Here is a 21,304-nt window from a genome sequence, read left to right as displayed (position 1 = left end):
TTCCCTGTCTGTCTTCTCTCGTGCAATTCAATCGAGATTATTCGAATCCGGGGGAAAGAATTTATAGAATGAGAAAAGCTTACGCTTATTGCTTAATCATGAGTAATGATATGGTAAGAATTGAATTTGGGCACTATGAACTATGAAGTGTCAAAATATAGTGGAGGGCACGGCCAACTAAAGTAGAAAACGTGGATAAACTCACAAAAGTGAATAAAAAAATCTAGTTGTTTTCCACAGTGGACTGAGGTTTATTACATGGCGTTATTTGCAGTAGAGTTTAATTATGTTTCCGTTATTGGGTTCAAGAAGTGCGAGCTGTTTCTGCACACAGTGTTCTTCACTATAAGAAATGCAAGCCATGAGTAAGTGATCGGATGATGACACAATTGTGTCATTAGTTAATGTAATATAAATCTTAAAGGTGTATCAAAGGTAGATATTGCAAGAGAAAATTGTTAAAGTTACCTTTAGAGTGCATAGTATAAATTTTTACTCTTTACTCTTGATTAATATCTTTTTAATTAATATATTTATTTGATTAAAAAGATATTAATTAAGAGTAAGTGAAAAAATTTTAGACCCATACTGTTAAAAAGGTATTTGTGTACTTTTTCTGTGTTAAACGTCTGTTTCTTTGGAAAAACAAGCCTTTGTCACAACACAAGTCCATGGGCAAACGGAAAACTCAACACAAGCACAAGGACCTTTGGGTTCTTAGGCCTACCATCTATGTGTAGGAGTTTAAACTGATTTTTTTTTCTTGAATGAACTTGGCTGAGATTCAGTTCCAAGATTCTATTTTGAAGAGGTTGATAGCATTGATAATCATTTTTGTACAAGACCCCATCAAAATTTCGTACTGTGATGTAAATTTATCCTGTGTGGGTCATCTAGTGAGCCACGAGTAATAAAACGGGCTCCATCTATTTTTAGTCCAATTGAGTCTCAAATCCCACTTGACTTGAGAAGTTTTAAAGAAAGAGGGAAATAACATATTTAGTAGGGTGTTTAATAAATATAACATATTTATTTTTTTAAAATAGGTAGATAATAGCGTTGTTTGATGTTTTAGGTTTCAAACATTATTAAAAACCTAAAAAATACTCATAAATCTCCTTTCCACTTCTCTCATTCCATCTCCAGTCAAGTCCACCAAGGCCGACGCTGGCGACTAGTGACGGCGACCGATAAATACTGCATTTATTAGAAATACCGTATTTACTGATAAATACCGTATTTACTAAAAAATATTATATCAACATGTAAATATCATATTCGCCCATAAATTCGGTCGTTGAAATATGGCGAATAGTAAATACTGTATTTATCGGTATATTTACTAATAAATAACGCATATACTCATAATACCATATTAATCTGACAATTCAGCCGCCGATCTCAATGACTGGTAAGTATTGTATTTACCGGTTAATATCATATTTTATTTACTCATAAATACTATATTGATCCAAAAATCTGGTTGTTAGAGACGACTCTCAGTGATGGTATTTTCATGGTGTATCAAATTTATAAACCTCGCTAAGATATATCATGATGAGTATAGTGATTGAGTAGGGATCGTTCCCGCAGAGTATTAGGTTTAATTAATAAGTTATTAATCTTGTGAAATAATAAAATAAACAAGGGGATTTAAATAACTAACTAAACTAAATAAAATAAAAGAACATAATACTTGAAATAAACAAAGAAGAAAACAATAATAACAAAACATTGGTCAAAGGATCATTCTCCACTTCTAGACAATGAAATCATAATGAATATGCAATATTATCTCCAATTTCCTATAAAAACTACAAACTGTAGATAGCAACAAGCTCTGCTACCCCAATCTTTTCTTAGTTCGTCGTTAAGCAAAACAAGCTCTTTACTTAATCCATTTCCCTCAAACAACCTAGAACAAGCTCTTTAGATTTAATCCAAAGGAAGCATCACGATGAGAAAGATAGGTTGATCTAAGCAATAAACACACAAGCTCAGAATATTTAACTTAGGTTAAGATAATTACGAATCAAGACTCCTAATCTTGCAATAGAATATTCTCAAGTCCTATTTAGTTGGCCACCCAAACAAAATAAGAAAATACTCATACACATTAATATTGGAAGAACATAAATAATTTCAATAGAAAACCGGAAAATAACATCATAATATCCATCACAAATCCATGTCTAGGGTTTTGAAATCACCCTTAATCAAAACAAAACCTAACCTAACATAATTGAGAAATAAAATAAAAACTAAAGAAAAGGAAGAGAATGAAATAAAGAACTAGGATTATTCTTTAAGAATCTCTATTTATAGATTTAGGATGGTCATATATAGAATGATCTTAATTCTGAGTTCTTAGCAGACTCCTATTTATGAATTTGTGTTTTTAATTTACTCGGTACGGATTCTGAGATCCTGAGTCCTATTTCTTGTATTTTAGAGACGTGATGAAGTGAGTAGCCGGCAATGTTAATATACGGTATGGAATCCATTCCTTCTTGAGAAAGAAGTAAATAAATAATTCTCTTGAGGGTTGATTTGGTACTTGGACCAGTAGGAGTGTTCTGATTCATGAATTTATTTTATAAATCACTGCCCATTAGAGAATTAATGGTACTCAAAGATAAATATGTAATTAGAGACGTTAACGGATTTCACCTAGCTCTAATTATGAATTATTTATGGATGATTGATCTATATGCAATGACTATATCAAATAGACACTTCACAGTTTAGAAGTAATTTATGTCTATAATTACGAGAGTGCAATTCCAAGTTTAGAGTGGAGTAACTATTAGAAATTTAGAATAAATAGAACTAATTAATTAATTAAAGAGTTTAATTAATTATTAATTTTATTAGAGCTCGAAATTATAGGTCCATGAATCCTCATGTCGTCCTTGTAATTCTATAAGACACTAAGGGCAAAATGAGAATTTTAGAATTATAAAATTTTAAAATATAACACTCAAAGATAATCAATTGAGAATTAATTATAAATTAAATAATGTGAGTATTTAAATTTAAATTTAAATTTTAAAACACACATGTGAAGATGTTCACATAGTGTAAACACACAACACAGTGTGAATCCCTTTAGGATTCAAATTGTTTTCTCTCCATAGTTATCCAATTAACTAATTTGATAAGTCGTCCAATCTAAAATTCAAATTGATGTAAGTTTGATTTAAATTGGAATTTGAATTTGAGTTAAAATTGACATGTGAATAAGGGTGAGAGATTTTGTTTCAAAATCAAATTTGAAGTTGGAGATAATTATCAAACTTTATCTTGGAGATAAAGATTAGACTTTTTCTGGGAGTCTGATTACTACTCTATAAATAGGAGATTGTAGAAAATTAGAGAATATAATTTTTTGCTCTACTAAGTGTTAGTGGCCGGTTTTCTATAGAGAGTGGGAAAGAAAAATTTTTCTCCAAAAAATTTCACGTCGTTCATGTGTTGGTGTTCGTAGAAACCTTGAGTGTTCTTGCTAATCCCGTTTTGTTTTAGGTGTGCCCACACACACGTTCTTTGTAGATTCAAGGAATTGATGAAGAAGATTCGGGTGTTCTAAACTAGCATTGGAGCGAGGAACGTTCGAGGTAAAAGAATATAAGTTATCATCCTAATCGGTTGCTAGGTATAATTCCTAATCTGGTTCTTGGTAAATAAATTAATGTGATCAATTTATTCGTCCATAAGTTAATATAATCTTTAGAGTATGTCAAATATTTTATGAAAATTTTTGTTATATACGATATGCTACTCATACGCATCCGCATCCGAAATTATTTCAGAAACCAACACTGGCATCCTCCTCTAATGATTTGGCTAGCGGATCACTGGACTGATTGTTTGGGTAACCGACTGCGCTGACGGCTAGCGGCTGAGGGCTCGTTCAGTTTGCTAATTTGAGTTTTCAATTCGAGCTAAGATGTGACTTTATGTGAGAGCTTTTAACTTTAACATAAAAAGTTAGATGTGACTTTTTGTGAGAACTTTTAACTGTAGTAAAACTGAAATTAAAAACTCGAATCGGTGAAATAAACAAAATTTGATTTTGACAACTGAAATCTTAATCTAACCCCACTATCCAAGACGTATGAAAACTCGTGTATGATGAGAAATGATGAACGAAATTTGACCGCAACATATTTGATAACGTTTTTGTTAGCTTTGGACCTCAACACTATTAATTTTAAAGTTTAAGTTACATTGTGCAAACAAAAATGAGGAGTGCAACAATACAATTCACACGAATTGAAAATAATCCATAAAACAAAATGAAAGAATTTCCTTCCAATTCAAATCAAAACCATAGAAATCGAAATTTCCCTCGTACCACAAACAAATCCCGAAATGACAAACAAACCAAATCTCACAAACACGAAAACCTTACAAATTGGAAGCGCAAATTCGTCCAGACGAGACGCCCACAATACAACGAAGTTCCTTCCCCGCCACTCAACCAGTATCAGTTAGCTCTCCTTGCTCGCTCAGACCACCATGGCTGCGAAGCTCGTCTCGCCTCCTTCTTCTCTCTCGCACTCGGCGAAGCTCTTCTCCTTCTCTTCCAATTGGAAGGTTCCAAAGCCTATTTCGCTTCCGAGCTATCTCCGCCAATGGAGGTCCAAAAGCTATTCGCTTTCGCGGAGAATGGCTGTGAAATCTTGCATCGGAGTCGCCACAAAATCTAGGGCTGAAGATTGGGGGAAGGTGTCCGCCGTCCTGTTCGACATGGACGGAGTGCTCTGCAACAGCGAAGAGCCTTCTAGAAGGGCCGCCGTCGACGTCTTCGCCGAGTTGGGGGTCGACGTCACGGTCGAGGACTTTGTGCCGTTCATGGGGACTGGTAGGTTGATTTGAACTGTCGAATTGTTTTTGATTGTTGATTATATGATGAATTGGCGTAGAAATGGTTGAGTAGTGGGCGAAACATGAGAAATGAGGTTCTAATTGAATCTTTGGTGAAACTATTAGAAATGTTGTATTGAAGTTTCTTGTCATTTAACTATGTGCCTAAGAATGGGTTAACGGAAGTGGGAGAGGTTATTAATGGCTCTTTTATTTACTATAATGCTTACCATTTTATGGGTTGCACAAGGATTAAGCATTGTGAAAAAACGAAAACTCGCATCGGCTCGTTGTGTGGCTCAATCTGTTGACCCCAGTTTGGTTAGTAAGCATAAAGAATAATGATGTGTTAGCTAGGATTGACCCCGGTTTGGTTACTAAGCATAAAGAATAATGATGTGTTAGCTAGGATGGTCTTTGTGCTGGTTGTCCAATTATAAAAATTTTGTAGTAACTTATGCTTAGAGCAAAAAGTGTTTTAGTTAATTTGGAGCAGAATTAGAGAAGAAATCTTTTAATGTACTAGGTGCACTCTTTTAACTCGAACATTTGTCGCTTTCCATAATCCTGTTCTCTTTTGCATCCATATACCAGGTGAAGCGAACTTCTTAGGAGGGGTTGCTTCTGTTAAAGGTGTGCAAGGATTTGATCCTGAGGCAGCCAAGAAGAGGTTCTTTGAGATATATTTGGAAAAGGTTATTTGTATTTGTTGATATGACAAAGACCATTGCTTGAGACTATATGTTGTAATGCAATTAATTTTTAGTTTCAGGTGGTTACTTACTCCCTAAATTTCCCCTCTTGCAGTATGCAAAAACAAATTCAGGAATAGGATTTCCAGGTGCCCTTGAGCTGATTACTCAGGTATACAATCCAAGATGATGAATTATGGCAAAATGATGTCACAACCTTGTGGAAGCATTTAATGATATACTCTAGCACACCGATGTTTAACAGTGTAAAAGCAAAGGCCTTAAAGTTGCTGTTGCATCTAGTGCTGATCGGATCAAGGTAGACGCCAATCTGGCTGCCGCTGCTTTACCATTGCCAATGTAAGCCAACAGCATAAAAGAAATCTTCCCTGATTTCTGCTTTATGCTTATCCACATGTTGCTTCTTCGGCCATGGAAATTGCATCATGGTCTAGTAGGCATAGTATAGTGATCAGAACTTGTAGTGTCAACTATAAGAATCTCCAACCACACTGTTAGGTGAACACTCTTAAGATGTTAGTTCAAGTTGAATTCTGTTTTGGGTAGAATTGGAACGAGAAACATGAGACTCAAAGAACTTGGGAAATAGGCTTTAATGGTAAATAAACATATCTATATATGAGATGGAACAAATGACCAGAAAGATGCAAAAGAATTTGGGTTTGGTTTGGAGTGTATACTTCAACCATATTTATGAGACTTAATTCTATTATTCATTTGCAGGAACAAAAATGTTCTAATATTTGTTTTTCTTTCCATCAGGTTCAATGCTATTGTGTCAGCAGATGCCTTTGAAAACCTGAAACCTGCTCCTGATATTTTCTTAGCAGCATCGAAGATCTTAAATGTGCCCACTAGTGAGGTATACTGCTATAGCCTTCTTAGTTTCTTTTCTGATAAGAAAATTGTTCAATACATGTTTTAAACTGAAGAGTAAGGAATATTGTTCAATACACGTTTTAATTGACCGGCTCTTAATTTCACCATGTTGGCAGAAGTCATAGCTGTTTACAGCTGTTAGAATCCTTGATTATGTGGGCCGATTATGTCGGATCAATGGGCTGTCATTTTTTGTTTCCCTGCACAAATGCACAAAGGGTCACAACCTTTTTCTCTCATACATAGTGATATTTGGGGGCCTTTTGTGTTGATAATGTTTCTGGGGCTAGGTGGTTCATCACCTTCATTGATGATCATGCTCATGTAAGTTGGGCCGATTTACTCAAATTGAAATCTGAAGCAGCAATCCTTTTTCAAAATTTCCATCAAATGATTAAGACTCAATTTCAAGCCAACCTTCAAATTTTTCGAATAGATAATGGGAGAGAATATTTTGCCTCAATCCTTAGGTCCTATTTGATAGGTCATGGAATTGTACATTGTAGTTCTTGTGTTAATAAACCCCAACAAAATGGGGTTGCTGAGAGAAAAAATAGGCATCTTTTTGAGGTTGCTAGAGCCTTATTGTTTACCATGGGAGTTCCCAAGAGTTTTTGGGGTGAAGCCGTTCTTACTGCAACGTATCTTATCAATAGAATACCATCAAGGATCTTGAATTTAAAAACACCACTTGACACTCTCAAAAAGAATATCCATTACCCAAACTTTTTAGTTCTCATCCACCACCTAAAGTTTTTGGTTGTGTAGCATTTGTTCACATACATGATCATAAAAGAGGAAAATTAGATCCAAGGGCTCTTTGTTGTGTTTTCTTAGGTTATTCTCCAACTCAAAAGGGGTATAAGTGTTATCATCCTCCTGCAAGAAAATTCTTCGTCTCTGTGGACGTCACCTTTTTTCAAAACAGTCATTTCTTCACCAAAACTTCTCTTCAGGGGGAGAGTCAATGTGATAGACAACATGATGAAGATCAGTTTTGGTCTCCTATTATCAATTCATTACTGTTGCCCAATACCATTCATGAGTCATCTATTGTTGCCGAGTCGTCTCCATTTATTGTTCTTGTGGAAATATCCGATCCCTGATTACAAGGATCTTACAGCAGTTGACTATGTAATTTAGGAATAAACGGATTTGGGATCTTTCTTAATATCTCTATTAGTTAGTTTCCTATTTAGTTAATTTCCTATTTAGTTAATTTCCTAATTTTGTGTAAATTAGCTTTATTGTTACCGGATATAGTGAAAGGGCTGTTATTCCTTTCATTATATATAGAGTTGTACATGAACCTTTATTAAAATAGAGATTCCAGTATTCATCTCTAAAACCATCATGGTATCAGAGCCGCTTCTGATCTAGAAATAGATGATGAAATACGGAATGACTATAAGTCGGCAAAGTCAATCCACGTCTGAAGTCACTTCTCCTCCCGAAGTTGTATCCGCTGGCAACAATGGAGGATTTGATGGTCATATTCTGTCCATTACAGGGCACAAACTCAATGGCCAAAATTATATTCCGTGGTCACAATCCGTAATGATGTCGTTTGCGGAAAAGGAAAAGATGACTACCTCACTGGAGTGGCAGCCCCACCGAAGGAAGAAGACCCGAAGTACAGAACATGGTCATGTCCTGGCTCATCAACTCCATGACCAACGAAATTGGAGAAAATTTCCTATTGTACGGGTCTGCAACGGAAATTTGGGACACAGCCAAAGAAACGTATTCTGATTTTGATAACTCATCCGAATTGTTTGTTGTGGAAAGTATCCTCCATGATCTGCGTCAAGGAAATCTCTCGGTAACCCTATATTTCAACGCCCTCACACGAAATTGGCAGCAGTTAGATATGTTTGAAGAACACGATTGAAAATGCCCTGATGATGGGATTAAATACATTATAATCATTGAGAAGAAAAGACTTTATAAGTTTCTGTTGAGGAAGAATCATGGGGTAGAAACCACTACCCAGCATTTGAGAGGCTTTTTCAGAAGTTCGTAGGGAAGAGAGTTGAAAGAAAGTGATGATGGGACCTTCGACTACTACTCACAACCTTGAAGCTTCTACTCTTATTGTTTAGGGGTTCTCAACATCAAACCGGAGATACCATACCAAGAAAAGGATGACCTTGGTGCGATCACTGCCGTAAACTTGGTCACACAAAGGAAACATGCTGGAAAATCCATGGAAAACCCACGTATAGGAAACCCTCACAATCAACCAACAACAGAGAAGGGCGTGGAAACCCGGTCTCCAGTGAAGAGAACCCCCCAAAAACTGAGCAGAACCTATTCAACAAGGAGCAAATGGAATTCCTACAAAAGCTGATCAATCCACAACGCCTTAATACCTTAGTGATTGGAACTGGATCATTAACCCACAAAGGTAATTTCTTAAACACTCTCAAGGCAACAAGAGAGACAAACAGACCGTGGATTGTGGATTTAGGAGCCTCTGATCACATGACTGGAGATGCAGGGTTATTAATACTTATAGTCCTTGTCATGAAAATTTTTCTGTCAGAATTACAGATGGATCACTCTCAAGGGTCATAGAAAAAGGCTCAGGGTCATAGAGAAAGGCTCTGTGGTTGTGTCAAAGAACCTTACCTTAAACTCTGTACTCTTAGTCCCGAATTTGGATTGCAATTTACTATCTATTAGTAAACTCACTCACGAGCTTAATTGTGTTATTAAATTTTTTCCAAACTCATGTGAATTTCAGGACCTGGATTCGGGAAAGATGATTGGCAATGCTGAGATGTGCTCGGGACTCTATATCCTTAAGGTTGATGATCTACCAGAGCAACAACCTCACAAGGCAGATTCGGATAAATCAAATCAGCAGCCTGCAAAATTTTCTTGTTTTGTTTCTCGTTCCAATAATGATAGTGCAGTCATGTTATGGCACTATAGGTTAGGTCACCCAAACTTTGTATACCTTTAAAGACTTGTTCCTTCATTATTCAGTAATAAAAGTCCAAAAGATTTTCAGTGTGAAATTTGCCAGTTTGCTAAACATACCCGTAGTTCATACTCAATTCAACAATACTAAAAATCTAATTCATTTTCAATGATACATAGTGATGTCTAGGGACCGTCACGGGTTAAAAACATTACGAGAACTCGATGGTTTGTTTTGTTTGCGGATGACCACACTAGGATCACTTGGGTGTTTCTCATGAAAGAAAACTCAGAAGTTGGGCAAATCTTCAAAAACTTAAATATTATGATTCAAATCCAATTCCACACCAAAATACAAATACTTCAGACTGATAATGCCAGAGAATACTTCAAACACTTTCTCGGAGATTACCTACAAAATCAAGGCATCATACACCAAAGTTCATTTGTTGATACTCCTCAACAAAATGAAGTGGCAGAAAGGAAAAATAGACACATCTTAGAGGTTGCCAGGTCACTCATGTTTTCTACCCATGTCCGAAAACACTTCTGGGGGATATTTGGGGACCTTCACGCATCTCAAGCATTACCAACAAAAAATGGTTCATTACCTTTACTGATGATCATACACGTGTTTGTTGGGTTTATCTTCTAAAAGAAAAATCTAAGGCTGATGGTATTTTCAAACAATTCCATTCCATGGTTAAAACACAATTTGATGGGAACATTAAATTTTTAAGAACAGATAACGGGACTGAATTTTTCAAAAACTCTCTGGGAGAGTTTGTCACTACTAGTGGGATAATTCATCAAAGTTCCTGTGTTAGCACACCTCAACAGAATGAGGTATCTGAAAAGAAAAATCGTCACATTTTAGATGTGGCTCGTTCCTTGTTGCTTACAGCCACCTTACCAAAAGTTTTTTGGGGGAATGCAGTTTTGACCGCTACCTATCTGATTAATAGGGTACCCTCTCGTGTCTTAAAGTTTCAAACCCCAATAGATTGCCTATACAAGTCGTACCCACAATCATGGTTTCCATCTTCGTTAGAGCTAAAAGTGTTTGGTTGTGTTGCCTTTGTACATAATCTTGATCCACATCGGGGCAAATTGGATCCTAGGGCTCATGTGCATTTTTTTGGGATACTCTGTGACTCAAAAAGGGTATAGATGCTATTCAGTAGAGAAAATAAAATATTGTGTCTAGGGATGTGACATTCCTTGAAAATCAACCATTTTTTACCAAAAATTCCCTTCAAGGGGAGAGTGTGGGAAGACAATTTTTGGAAAAAATCAAAACCGACTTCCATCTCAACATCAAATGATTCAAATGTGTGGGAATTCTTTTGGGATTTTGCCCTTTCTTTGGAAACCCAAAGTCATATCCCTTCAAATACGCCAAAAAATGTTCAAAAAACAGGAAATCAAGAGGAAAATCCAGCCAACATTTCAGAAATAAACCCACTAGATATCCCTGAAATTGATCGTGAAGTCTTTCCCGAATCAACTCCACATGTTCTTACTCAATCCATTCCTTCAAATCAGATCCTAGAGCAACCTCTTGATGACCCAAAAAATTCGGTATCTATAGTGCAAGAACATAATAAAAACAAAGAGAGTGGCTTGCAATTTTTTGATCGAACTTATGTACGCAAGAACCAAAAAACCGTAGAAAGCCAGGAAGTTCCTCGCCACCAAGAATCGGAACCGATGACAGGTCTTGAAGCGAAGACTAGTTACTTAGAGATCCCAATTGCATTGAGGAAATGAGTGAGATCCTGTACGATCTGATGGCCCATTATGTTGGATATGATCATCTGACAAACTCTATGAAAGCTTTTGTAGCTAATTTGGCTAGTGTGGAAATCCCAAGAGATATCCAAGAAGCTATGAAAAAGTCTGAATGGAGGCAAGCCGTTTTAGAAGAATTGAGAGCTCTTGAAAGGAACAATACTTGAGATGTGGTGAGAAGACCAAGAGATAAGGCTCCAGTCGGATGTAAGTGGGTCTTCACAGTTAAATATAAGGCAGATGGGTCTATCGAGAGATACAAAGCTCGTTTGGTGGCTAAGGGCATACTCAGACATATGGGATATATTATCAAGAAACTTTTGCTCCAGTTGCCAAGATCAATACATTTCGGGTTCTGTTATCCATTGCTGCTAATTTAGATTGGCCGTGGCAGCAACTTGGCGTGAAAAATGCTTTCCTTAATGGTGACTTGGAAGAAGTCTATATGGAGATGCCACCGGGATTTGAGGAAGAGTGATCAACTTTGCAAGCTAAAAAAGTCTCTATACGGACTAAAGCAATCACCGCGAGTTTGGTTTGATCGTTTCACTAAGGTGGTTAAGGAACAAGGATATACAAGCAGGCCGGAGGAGATCACACGTTGTTCTATCAGCACAAGAATGATAAGATTACCATTCTCATTGTATATGTTGATGATATCATCTTGACTAAGGATGATCTTGAAGAAGGGGAGAGACTAAAGAGAAAACTGGCGAAAGAATTTGAGATCAAAGATTTGGGAAGTCTCATGTACTTTCTTGGAATGGAGATTGCCAGAAATAAATGTGGAATCTCGGTCTCACAATTGTGGAGGGATAGATTATTAGAACTCTCGGGAACTGAAGTGACAGGTTGGGAGGCAGCAGTGGGAGCAATTGTGGAGGTAGTTTGAGAGGACACTTCCTCAGAAACATCGCCTCCTCTTGCTCCAGTCAACGCCTTTTTATATGCTGCCATCTACAACTCGAAATTCCAGACTCCTAGGCTTCGCTTGGCTCTGATACCATATAGCAGGAATTCGAGGAGATGGCAGAGGAAAAAGGAGAAAACACTGCTTCTTTTTATTCACATATATTCAACCTCTACATTAGTCTCTTTATATAGGAGAGACCGGCTGGTTTAAATAAGGAAAACAATCATAACAAATAAAAGACAAATCACAGAGAATGTCATAAAACAGCTAATCCCTAGTCTCGAGGAATATTCCTTTTGAATCAGCTGCAAATCCTCCTAAATAGCTACAAATCCTCCTAAAAAGCTACAAATCCTCCATAATTATCCTATATTCGGTAACAGGATGATTTGTGCATTTTCTAACACCTTTTCGTAGGGCAATTGTAAAACTTGAATCATCAATAATAGGAGCAGTATTCTCAAGATCAGAAGTTCCTTTACCTGAGCGAATTTGTGCAGGTGATGGACTCGGCTCAGATTCTTGGTCATGTGTGGGTTGTGTTGAGTGCTTTATCGCCTTCTCGGATTTTTTCCTTCTAGTATAGACACGAAACTCAGGACTTGCAATTTGTGGAATTTGTGGTGGTGATGTGGAGTGATTACGGACTGGAGATTGAGGTAGGTTTGCAGGATGTTGATTCTTGGGTTCCAGGATGGGATAACTCTCGGGTTGTTCCAGGATTTGATGTGATATGAGTTGAGAAGAATCCCAAGTGAATGATCAATGTCATTAAGAATGTCCCAAAACTAATATTCTCTCATGTTCTCCCCTTGAATTTTAGATTTGGAATAGTAGGATTGATGTTCAAAGAATGTCACATCCATTGAGCGGTACACCTTTTTGGTGATGGGAGAATAGCACTTATAACCCTTTTGGTTTGGGGAGTACTCGAGAAAAATGCATTTGATGGATTTAGGGTCTAATTTGCTACGACGTATAAGATGCATTTGCATTTGAGCGGTACACCTTTATTGATGAGATAAGATGCTGTAAGAACTGCTTCTCCCCAGAAGTGTTTTGGAACATGAGTGGAGAACATGAGAGACCGGGTGACCTCTGACAGGTGTATGTTTTTCCTTTTTGTAACCCTGTTTTGTTGAGGAGTGTCTGTTGGTTTCCGAATCGAATTTGGATGCAGAAGCGTGGGGATAACGGATTAAGTATAACAAAAATTTTCATAAAATTTTTGAGATACTCTATAGATTATATTAATTTATGCACGAATAAATTAATCACATTAATTCATTTATTAAGAACTCAATTACGAATAATACCTGATGGCCGATTAGGATGATAACTTGAGTTCTTTGGCCTCGAACAATCATTGCTCTAAAGTCTTGTGTTTAGAAAATCAATGACTTTCACGTCAATTCTTAGAATCTACGAAGACGTGTGTGTGGGCACACCTGAGACAAAACGGGTTAGAATAAACATTAGAATTTTCACAAACACCAACGCATGCACGGTGTGAAATTTTTTGGAGAAAAAAATAATTTTCCTCACTCTTTAGAGAATTTCAGCCACTCTTAGAAAAATAATGTCAAAATTTGTGTCACAATTTTCTGTCATTCTCTTATTTATAGAGTGGAAGTCAAACTCTTAGAAGAAATCCAATGGTTATCTACAAGATAAAGCTTGTTAATTATCTTCTATTTGAATTTGGAACAAAATCTCCTCTTTCTTATCCTTAATGTGGCCGGCCATGTGTAGAGGATTTTATCCCTGTGTGGCGCCAAATACAGATAGGGAAGGAAGAGAAAATCAACATTTATCCTGCAGTCCAATTTTAACTCAAATTCATATTCAAATTTAAGTCATAACTTAAATTAATTTGAATTCTAAATTGAACAACTTATCAAATAAGTTTAAATGGATAAATCTAGATGTGTTTAAATTTAAATTTAAATTTAAATAATCACATTATTTAAATAATAATTAATTATTTCGAGTGTTTAATTTTAGAATTTTATAATTCTATTTTGTCCTTTGTGTCTGGTAGAATTACTAGGACGACGCGGGGACTAATGGACATATAATCCTGAGCTCCAATAAAATTAATAATTAATTAAACACTTTAATTAATTAATTAATTATATTAATTCCAATAGTTACTCGACTATAAACTTGGAATTGCACTCTCGAAATTATAGATATTAATTACTTCTAAACTGTAAAGTGTCCATTTGATATAGTCACTGCATATAGATCAATCTTTCATAAATAATTCATAATTAGAGTTAGGTAGAATCCGTTAACCTCCCTAATTATATTTTCATCCTTGAGTACCATTGATTATCTAATGGATAATGATTCATAAAACATATTCATGAACTAGAGCGCTCTTATTAATTCAAGTACCGAATAAACACTTAAGAGAATTATTTATCTGCTTCTTTCTCAAGAAGGAATGGATTTCATCTCGTATAATAACATTTCCGGCTACCTACTTCATCATGTCTCCAAAATACAAGGAATAGGATTTAGGGTCTCGGAATCCGTACCGAGTAAATTAAAAGACACAAATCCATAAATAGGAGTTTGTTAAGAATTCAGAATTAAGATCATTCTATATATGACCATCGGTAGACTCAATTAGAATTTCTATACTTAACGAAAATTATTAAAAAGTCATATTGTGTCTGTGTCACTGTTCCACATAATCTCATTATGCATAATACACTCATTCAATATCTCGCTATATTAACAGTGCGTATAGCACCGTTCCATTCTAAATGGGAATGACATGTATTAATAATGTTTTAATTAAAGATTCTAAACTTTAATTAAATTCATTATGACCATCTCTTTTTGATTATTATTCTTAAACATTATTCTCTCGCATATAATACTTATATATAATGTTTAGAGTCATATAAATAATTATGGAATTTTCATTGATATTCATATATTTACAAATATATACACATAAAATGATGAAGAAATCCTTTTATTAAATAAATAATAAATATCCTATCACATCTCATGCTTCTAGGACACCATTCCCAACAGTGTCAACATAGGAACTTAGACAAACAATGCATTGACTGAAGAGATAACTGCCTAGGATAGTTTTGAAGTATTCCTTGGCATTGTCAGTTTTCAAGACTTTGAATCTTGGGTTGGAATTGTGTTTGCATTATGGAATTGAAATTTTGAAAGATTTGACCAACTTCAGACTTTTCTTCCATGAGGAATATCTAGGCTAATCTAGTGTTGATTATCCACAAATGATACAAACCATCGTGTTCCTGTTATATTTTTTACCCTTGAGAGACCCCACACATCACTGTGAATCATGGTAAATGGTCGAGATGGTTTATATGGAAGACTAGGATAGTTACTACGAGTGTGTTTGGCAAGTTGACAGATTTCACAATTGAAGAAACTTGAACTTTTATTGATGAATAAGGAAGGAAATATTTTCTCAAGATACATTAAATTTGGATGACCAAGACGATAGTGCCATAACATAAGCTCACTATCTTTATTGACACAGTAATTTAAAACTGACTGACTCTTGAAGGACACACAATTTGCATTCCGAGCTTGTCCTCTTAGTTGTGTATCATCTTTGAGAAGATAGAGTACAGAACACATCTCAGCACTGCCAATCTTCGTCCTCGAATCCAATTCCTGAAATTCGCACAGGTTTGAGAAAAATTTAAATACACAGTGAAGGTCATGAGTCAATTTACTGATTGAGAGTAAATTACAGTCCAAATTAGGAACATGTAGAATAGAGTTTAGGATTAAGTCCTTTGAGATCCAGTCTGAGCCTGTTGCCTCAACTTTTGATAGGGATCCATCAGCTATCCGGACTGTATAATTCTCATTACACGGGTTGTACTCATGAAAGATGGTTGCATCTCCCGTCATGTGATCTGAAGCTCTAGAGTCAATGATCCACGGACTTGGATGTCTTTTGTTAACTGTGAGAGGTTTTGAAAAGTTACCTTTTTGTGCTGACGTGCCAGTTCTAGAAGCAGAAGTACTCAGCTAAGATAAGAGATTTTTCCTGAAGAGTTTATGTAGAACCTCAACTTGTTCCTTGGTGAAAGGACTTGTCTCCGGTGGGATAGAATTCTCATCTTTGGTGGCAGCATTTGCATGGCTTTCTCTGTCATTCCCTGGTCGTGAGGGCTTCCAATCAGCAGGTTTCCCATGAAGTTTCCAGCAATTCTCTTTAAGATGTCCCGGTTTGCGGTAGTGATCATACCATGGTCTCCCTTTTCTTTGTCTAATTTCATTGTTGTTGATCATTGGAGGTCCTTGGGCTGCAAGGGTTTATCCTTCAAGTGTTGGAGCATGGTTTTGAGATCCCATCATCCCATAATCTTCTTGTATAGAGCGGTGTCTTGAGGGCACTTCCATACGTAGGTTTCGAACATGTCGAGTTGTTGCCAATGACGGGTGAGAGTGTTGAAATATTGGGTAACCGTGAGATCTCCCCGGCGTAGGCCGTGCAATATGGCTTCGATTTGAAACAATTCTGAAGTATTTTCAGAACTCGAGTATGTCTCTCTGGTAGCATCCCAAATTTCCATTGCAGTCATGTACAGGAGAACATTTTCTCCTATTTCGTTGTTCATTGAATTAATCAACCAAGACATTATCATGTGATTCTTGGTTTTTCATACCCTGAATTTGGGATCATTCTTCTCAGGAGTGGTGACTTCACCCGTGAGATACTCATCCTTGCCTTTCCCGCAGATAAACATCATTACTGACTGAGACCATTGGAGGTAATTATGTCCATTGAGCTTATGACCTGTGATAAGAAGAGAAGAATTTTCTGTCGTCCCTCCGTGACTGCTAGCAACCGGTGCAGTTTCTAGATTGGAGGTTACTTCGGATGAAGATCTTTGTCTCTCAGCAGCCATACCGTATTTGGTCATGTAGAAGAATCAGGGTTTATTTTCTAGAGCTTTGGAGGCTCTGATACCATGTGAGTTTCTGAGAGTAAATATTCTCTTATTCTTTTAACCTTAACGAAGAGTACAATTGAAATATATAGAAGTTGGCGGAATTATACTAGCCATCAGACCTGGACCTAAATCAAGCTAATTAGAGAGAAATCCTCCACTAAAAAAGGAAAGAAATAAAGTGTAGAATCTAGTATAATAATACCGGATTCTCCTTATTAGGTTATACCAAAAATACATGACCACGATCCCTAAAATTCCTAATTAACTTTGACTAAGGATTCCACAAGAAAGAACAAGAAGGCCCAGACAATTTGGCGTGCGATGTGTTTGGCTATCCTCTGGGTCATTTGGTGGGAGAGAAGTTAGAGGATTCTTGAAGATAAAGAGATGTCATTCGAGGATTTATTTGAGAAAGCAAAGTATCTAGCATCTATTTGGGCTTCAACAGATGTAGCTTTTAAGCATTATCCATTATCCCTAATTTTGTTAACCTGGGGCGATGTGCTGAGATAAAATGTACATTATGCTTGATTTGTGACATTTACTTTATTTTGTTATTACTTTAATCAGTTTCCTTTTTTAGTGTGATATCCCACATATTATGGGATGTGATTGCCGTTTCTATAGGCTAGGGCTCCTGTATATAAAACGGTTGTAATTGTCATGTAATATACAATTCCTTCAATTTTTCCTCTCGAATTTCCACATGGTATCAGAGCCTTAGGCTCTTTTTCCGGGAATGAAAGCCCTAGCCTTCATCGCAGGGTTCTCTTTTCTTTTTCTGTCCTGTTGCCGAGGAGTTTTCTGAAACTACGGAATTGTATGGAACTGTACGGATTTGTACGGGTTTGTACGGACTGCCCCTATTTCCTGCCCTGCCGCCACTGCTGTCAGAAAGCTTTCGTAAGAGAGTGCTTGAATTGTATCAGCCTTCATCGCTGATATTTTACTTGACTTAACCGGCCTTAATTGCCTTAGGACTGCTTGGTTTGATTGAGGATGTCGGAGGTGGCAGAAACAACAGCTACGATACAGTCGGAGGATGCAGAAATCGTTAGGCCTCAAGTCGGGGAGTTGCAGAACATTCATGCCGCATATAGGCTGAATGGAAAAAAATATCTTAAATGGTCCCAACTTGTCCGGACTGTGCTGAAAGGGAAAGGAAAAATCAGCCACATCTTAGGGACCGGGCCAAAACCGGAAGATCCACGATTTGGAGCGTGGGATGAGGAGGATTCGATGATCATGGCATGGCTATGGAACTCCATGAATCCGGAGATTAGCGATACATGTATGTTCTTGGCCACTGCCAAGGACGTATGGGATGCAATTCAAAAAACGTACTCCAAGGCAAAGGATGCTGCCCAAGTCTACAAAGTCAAAATTAAGATGATCGCTGCAAAACAAGTAGATAGGACTGTCACTGAATATGCCAATCAAATGAAGGCTCTGTGGCAAGAACTTGATCATTATAGGGTGATTAAGACCAAGTGTCCCGATGATGCAGCAATTTTGAAGGAGTTTATTGAACAAGATAGAATTTATGATTTTCTTGTTGGACTCAATCCAGAATTTGATTTAGTTAGAATTCAGATTCTTGGCAAACAGGAAGTTCCAAGTTTCAATGAAGTGGTAGCACTCATCCGAGGAGAAGAAAGTAGAAGGGAATTGATCCTTGAACCAAAGGGGACTGACAGTTTGGCTTTAGTTGCTAGTAACAGCAATAAGACAGCCACAAATGCAGAAACAGTGCCGGTGGTCGAGAATGGGAGGATCAGCCAGCGAAAGACCCAAAATCGTGACTACAAAGACACTTTATGGTGTACCTACTGCAAGAAGGCACGTCATACTCGTGAGCGGTGTTGGAAATTGCATGGAAAACCACTAAGCCGTGAGTGGGGACAAAAAAGAGAGCAACCGAGGAACAATGGACGAGCCCAGATTGTAGTAGTGCAGCCACATGAAGGGACATCACAAGAGATGGGAAATCTCAGCCAAGAAGAAATTGAGAGGGTGAGATCCCTTATTGGCAATCTTGAAAAACCATAAGGTACTTGTTTACTGGCGTATTCAGGTAAACTTCCCTTCTCCATTGGATTAAATGTCTTGGATATGGCCTTTACCAGCTCCTAGATTATTGACTCGGGAGCTACCGACCATATGACCCATTCATCAAAAAATTTTTCCTCATATACCCCGTGTCCAAGTAATAGGAAAATAGTCACAACCAATGGATCATTCACTACTGTGGCAGGCATAGGTGATTTCAAGATAAGCCCGTCGCTGTTGTTAAAAAATGTTCTTCACGTCCCTAGGCTAACCACAAATCTTGTTTCCATCCAAAAGCTCACTAAAGATTTGCACTGTAAAGTGGTTTTTAATCATAGTTATTGTGTATTTCAGGACAAGAATTCGGGGAGGACGATTGGACATGCTAGAGAACGGGATGGGCTCTACTATCTCGAAACACCAAGTCAATCCAACACTACCAAGGGCATAACATCTCATTCTCCTGTCTCAGAGTCTTTTTCTTCCAATAAAGAAAAAGTCTGGCTTCATCATCGCAGACTTGGACATCCATCATTTAGGATTATTAAACTTTTGTTTCCTTCTTTATTTAAGGGTTTAGAGGTTGAACATTTTCACTATGAAGTGTGTGAACTTGCTAAACACAAACGTGTATCTTTTCCAATCAGTAATAAAAGAAGTTCCATTCCTTTTGATCTTATTCACAGTGATATTTGGGTCCTTCCACTATTTCCAATGTAAATGGAGCTAAATGGTTTGTGTCATTCATTGATGATTGTACTCGAGTTACTTGGATCTTTTTGATTAAACAGAAATCCGATGTCAGCACTGTTCTTCCAAATTTTTGTTCTATGATAAAGACTCAATTTGATGTCAATATCAAAAGATTTAGGTCGGATAATGCTAAGGACTATTTCAATCAAGTCCTAACTCCATACTTTTAAAAAGCAGGAATAGTACATGAGTCCTCTTGTGTGAGCACTCCACAACAAAATGGAGTAGCAGAACGGAAAAATGGTCATCTCCTCGATTCAACAAGATCCTTCTTGTTTCAAAAAAATGTGCCTAAATCTTTTTGGGGAGAAGCGGTTCTTACAGCCGCCCATATCATAAATCGTTTGCCTTTTAGAGTCCTAGGATTTAAAAGTCCAATGGATGTCCTTTCCAAGTTCTATCCAAACCTACACACCACAAATAATCTTGTTCCTCGCATATTTGGGTGTGTGGCATTTGTTCATGTTCATAGTCAGAACCGGGGAAAATTAGATCCAAGGGCATTAAAATGTGTGTTTGTGGGATATTCTTCAACTCAAAAGGGGTATAAGTGCTATCATTCCCTATCAAAAAGGTTCTATGTCTCAGCTGATGTGACTTTCCATGAATAAGAATCCTATTTCATTGTTCCTTATCTTCAGGGGGAGAATTCAGTAATGGAAGATAAGGATAAGGCAGATTTTTTGCTTCTTGATTTGCCATCTTCACCACTTCCTGTGTCAAGACAGCCTAGTCCCATGGATGTTTCTACCGAGCCTACTGAAAATGTTCCTCCCACCGAGCCCACTGAAAATCCAAATCCTGAGCTTCCTGTAAACCCACCTACAAATCCAGCCATTGATAGTGTGAGATTTGGCAAAGGCAAAGTGTTCTCGAGAAGGAAGAAGGTTGTCCCTGAATCTGTGCAAGTCCAAGACTCCAACCTAAATCTTGAGAATGAGGTAACAATTTCTAATCCTTCTTTTCAATCTGAATCTGAGATAAACAATGATGACCAGGACCTCCCTATTGCTATCAGGATAGGAGTTAGAGAATGCACAAACCGACCCCTATACCCTCTTTGCACATTTCCTGTCCTTTAAACACTTTTCACCATCTCATAGAGCCTTCCTTGTCAGCTTAAACACCATTGCCATCCCTGCCAATTTATCCGAGGCTTTAACCAATGAAAAATGGAAGCAAGCCATGAATGTGGAGATGGAGGCGTTGGAGAAGAACAAAACTTGGGAGTTAGTGAAGTTACCTGAAGGAAAGAAACCCGGAGGCGTTGGAGAAGAACAAAACTTGGGAGTTAGTGAAGTTACCTGAAGGAAAGAAACCCGGAGGCGTTGGAGAAGAACAAAACTTGGGAGTTAGTGAAGTTACCTGAAGGAAAGAAACCCGTAGGGTGTAAATGGGTTTACACGGTAAAATATAGAGCAGATGGATCAATAGAAAGATACAAG

At 37.2% G+C, this 21,304-nt stretch overlaps 1 protein-coding gene across 3 annotated transcripts in view; it reads left to right on the top strand.

Moving 5' to 3' along the window:
* Window positions 1-4,430: 4,430 nt before the first annotated feature.
* LOC21406412 (protein SUPPRESSOR OF QUENCHING 1, chloroplastic) overlaps window positions 4,431-21,304 on the top strand; it is a 68,206-nt gene continuing 51,332 nt past the window's right edge. For all 3 annotated transcript variants that reach the window (XM_024169169.1, XM_024169168.1, XM_024169170.1), the window contains exons 1-5: window positions 4,431-4,867; window positions 5,464-5,564; window positions 5,677-5,733; window positions 5,827-5,921; window positions 6,345-6,444. In XM_024169169.1, the coding sequence (XP_024024937.1) occupies window positions 4,522-4,867; window positions 5,464-5,564; window positions 5,677-5,733; window positions 5,827-5,921; window positions 6,345-6,444 (699 nt within the window). In that variant the 5' untranslated portion in view covers window positions 4,431-4,521. The remainder of the gene's footprint in view (window positions 4,868-5,463; window positions 5,565-5,676; window positions 5,734-5,826; window positions 5,922-6,344; window positions 6,445-21,304) is intronic.

This window comes from Morus notabilis, unplaced genomic scaffold, assembly GCF_000414095.1.
Source record: "Morus notabilis unplaced genomic scaffold, ASM41409v2 Scaffold5, whole genome shotgun sequence".
Lineage (NCBI taxonomy): Eukaryota > Viridiplantae > Streptophyta > Magnoliopsida > Rosales > Moraceae > Morus > Morus notabilis.
Note: the sequence above shows the minus strand (reverse complement) of the source record. Positions and strands in the feature narration are given on the sequence as shown.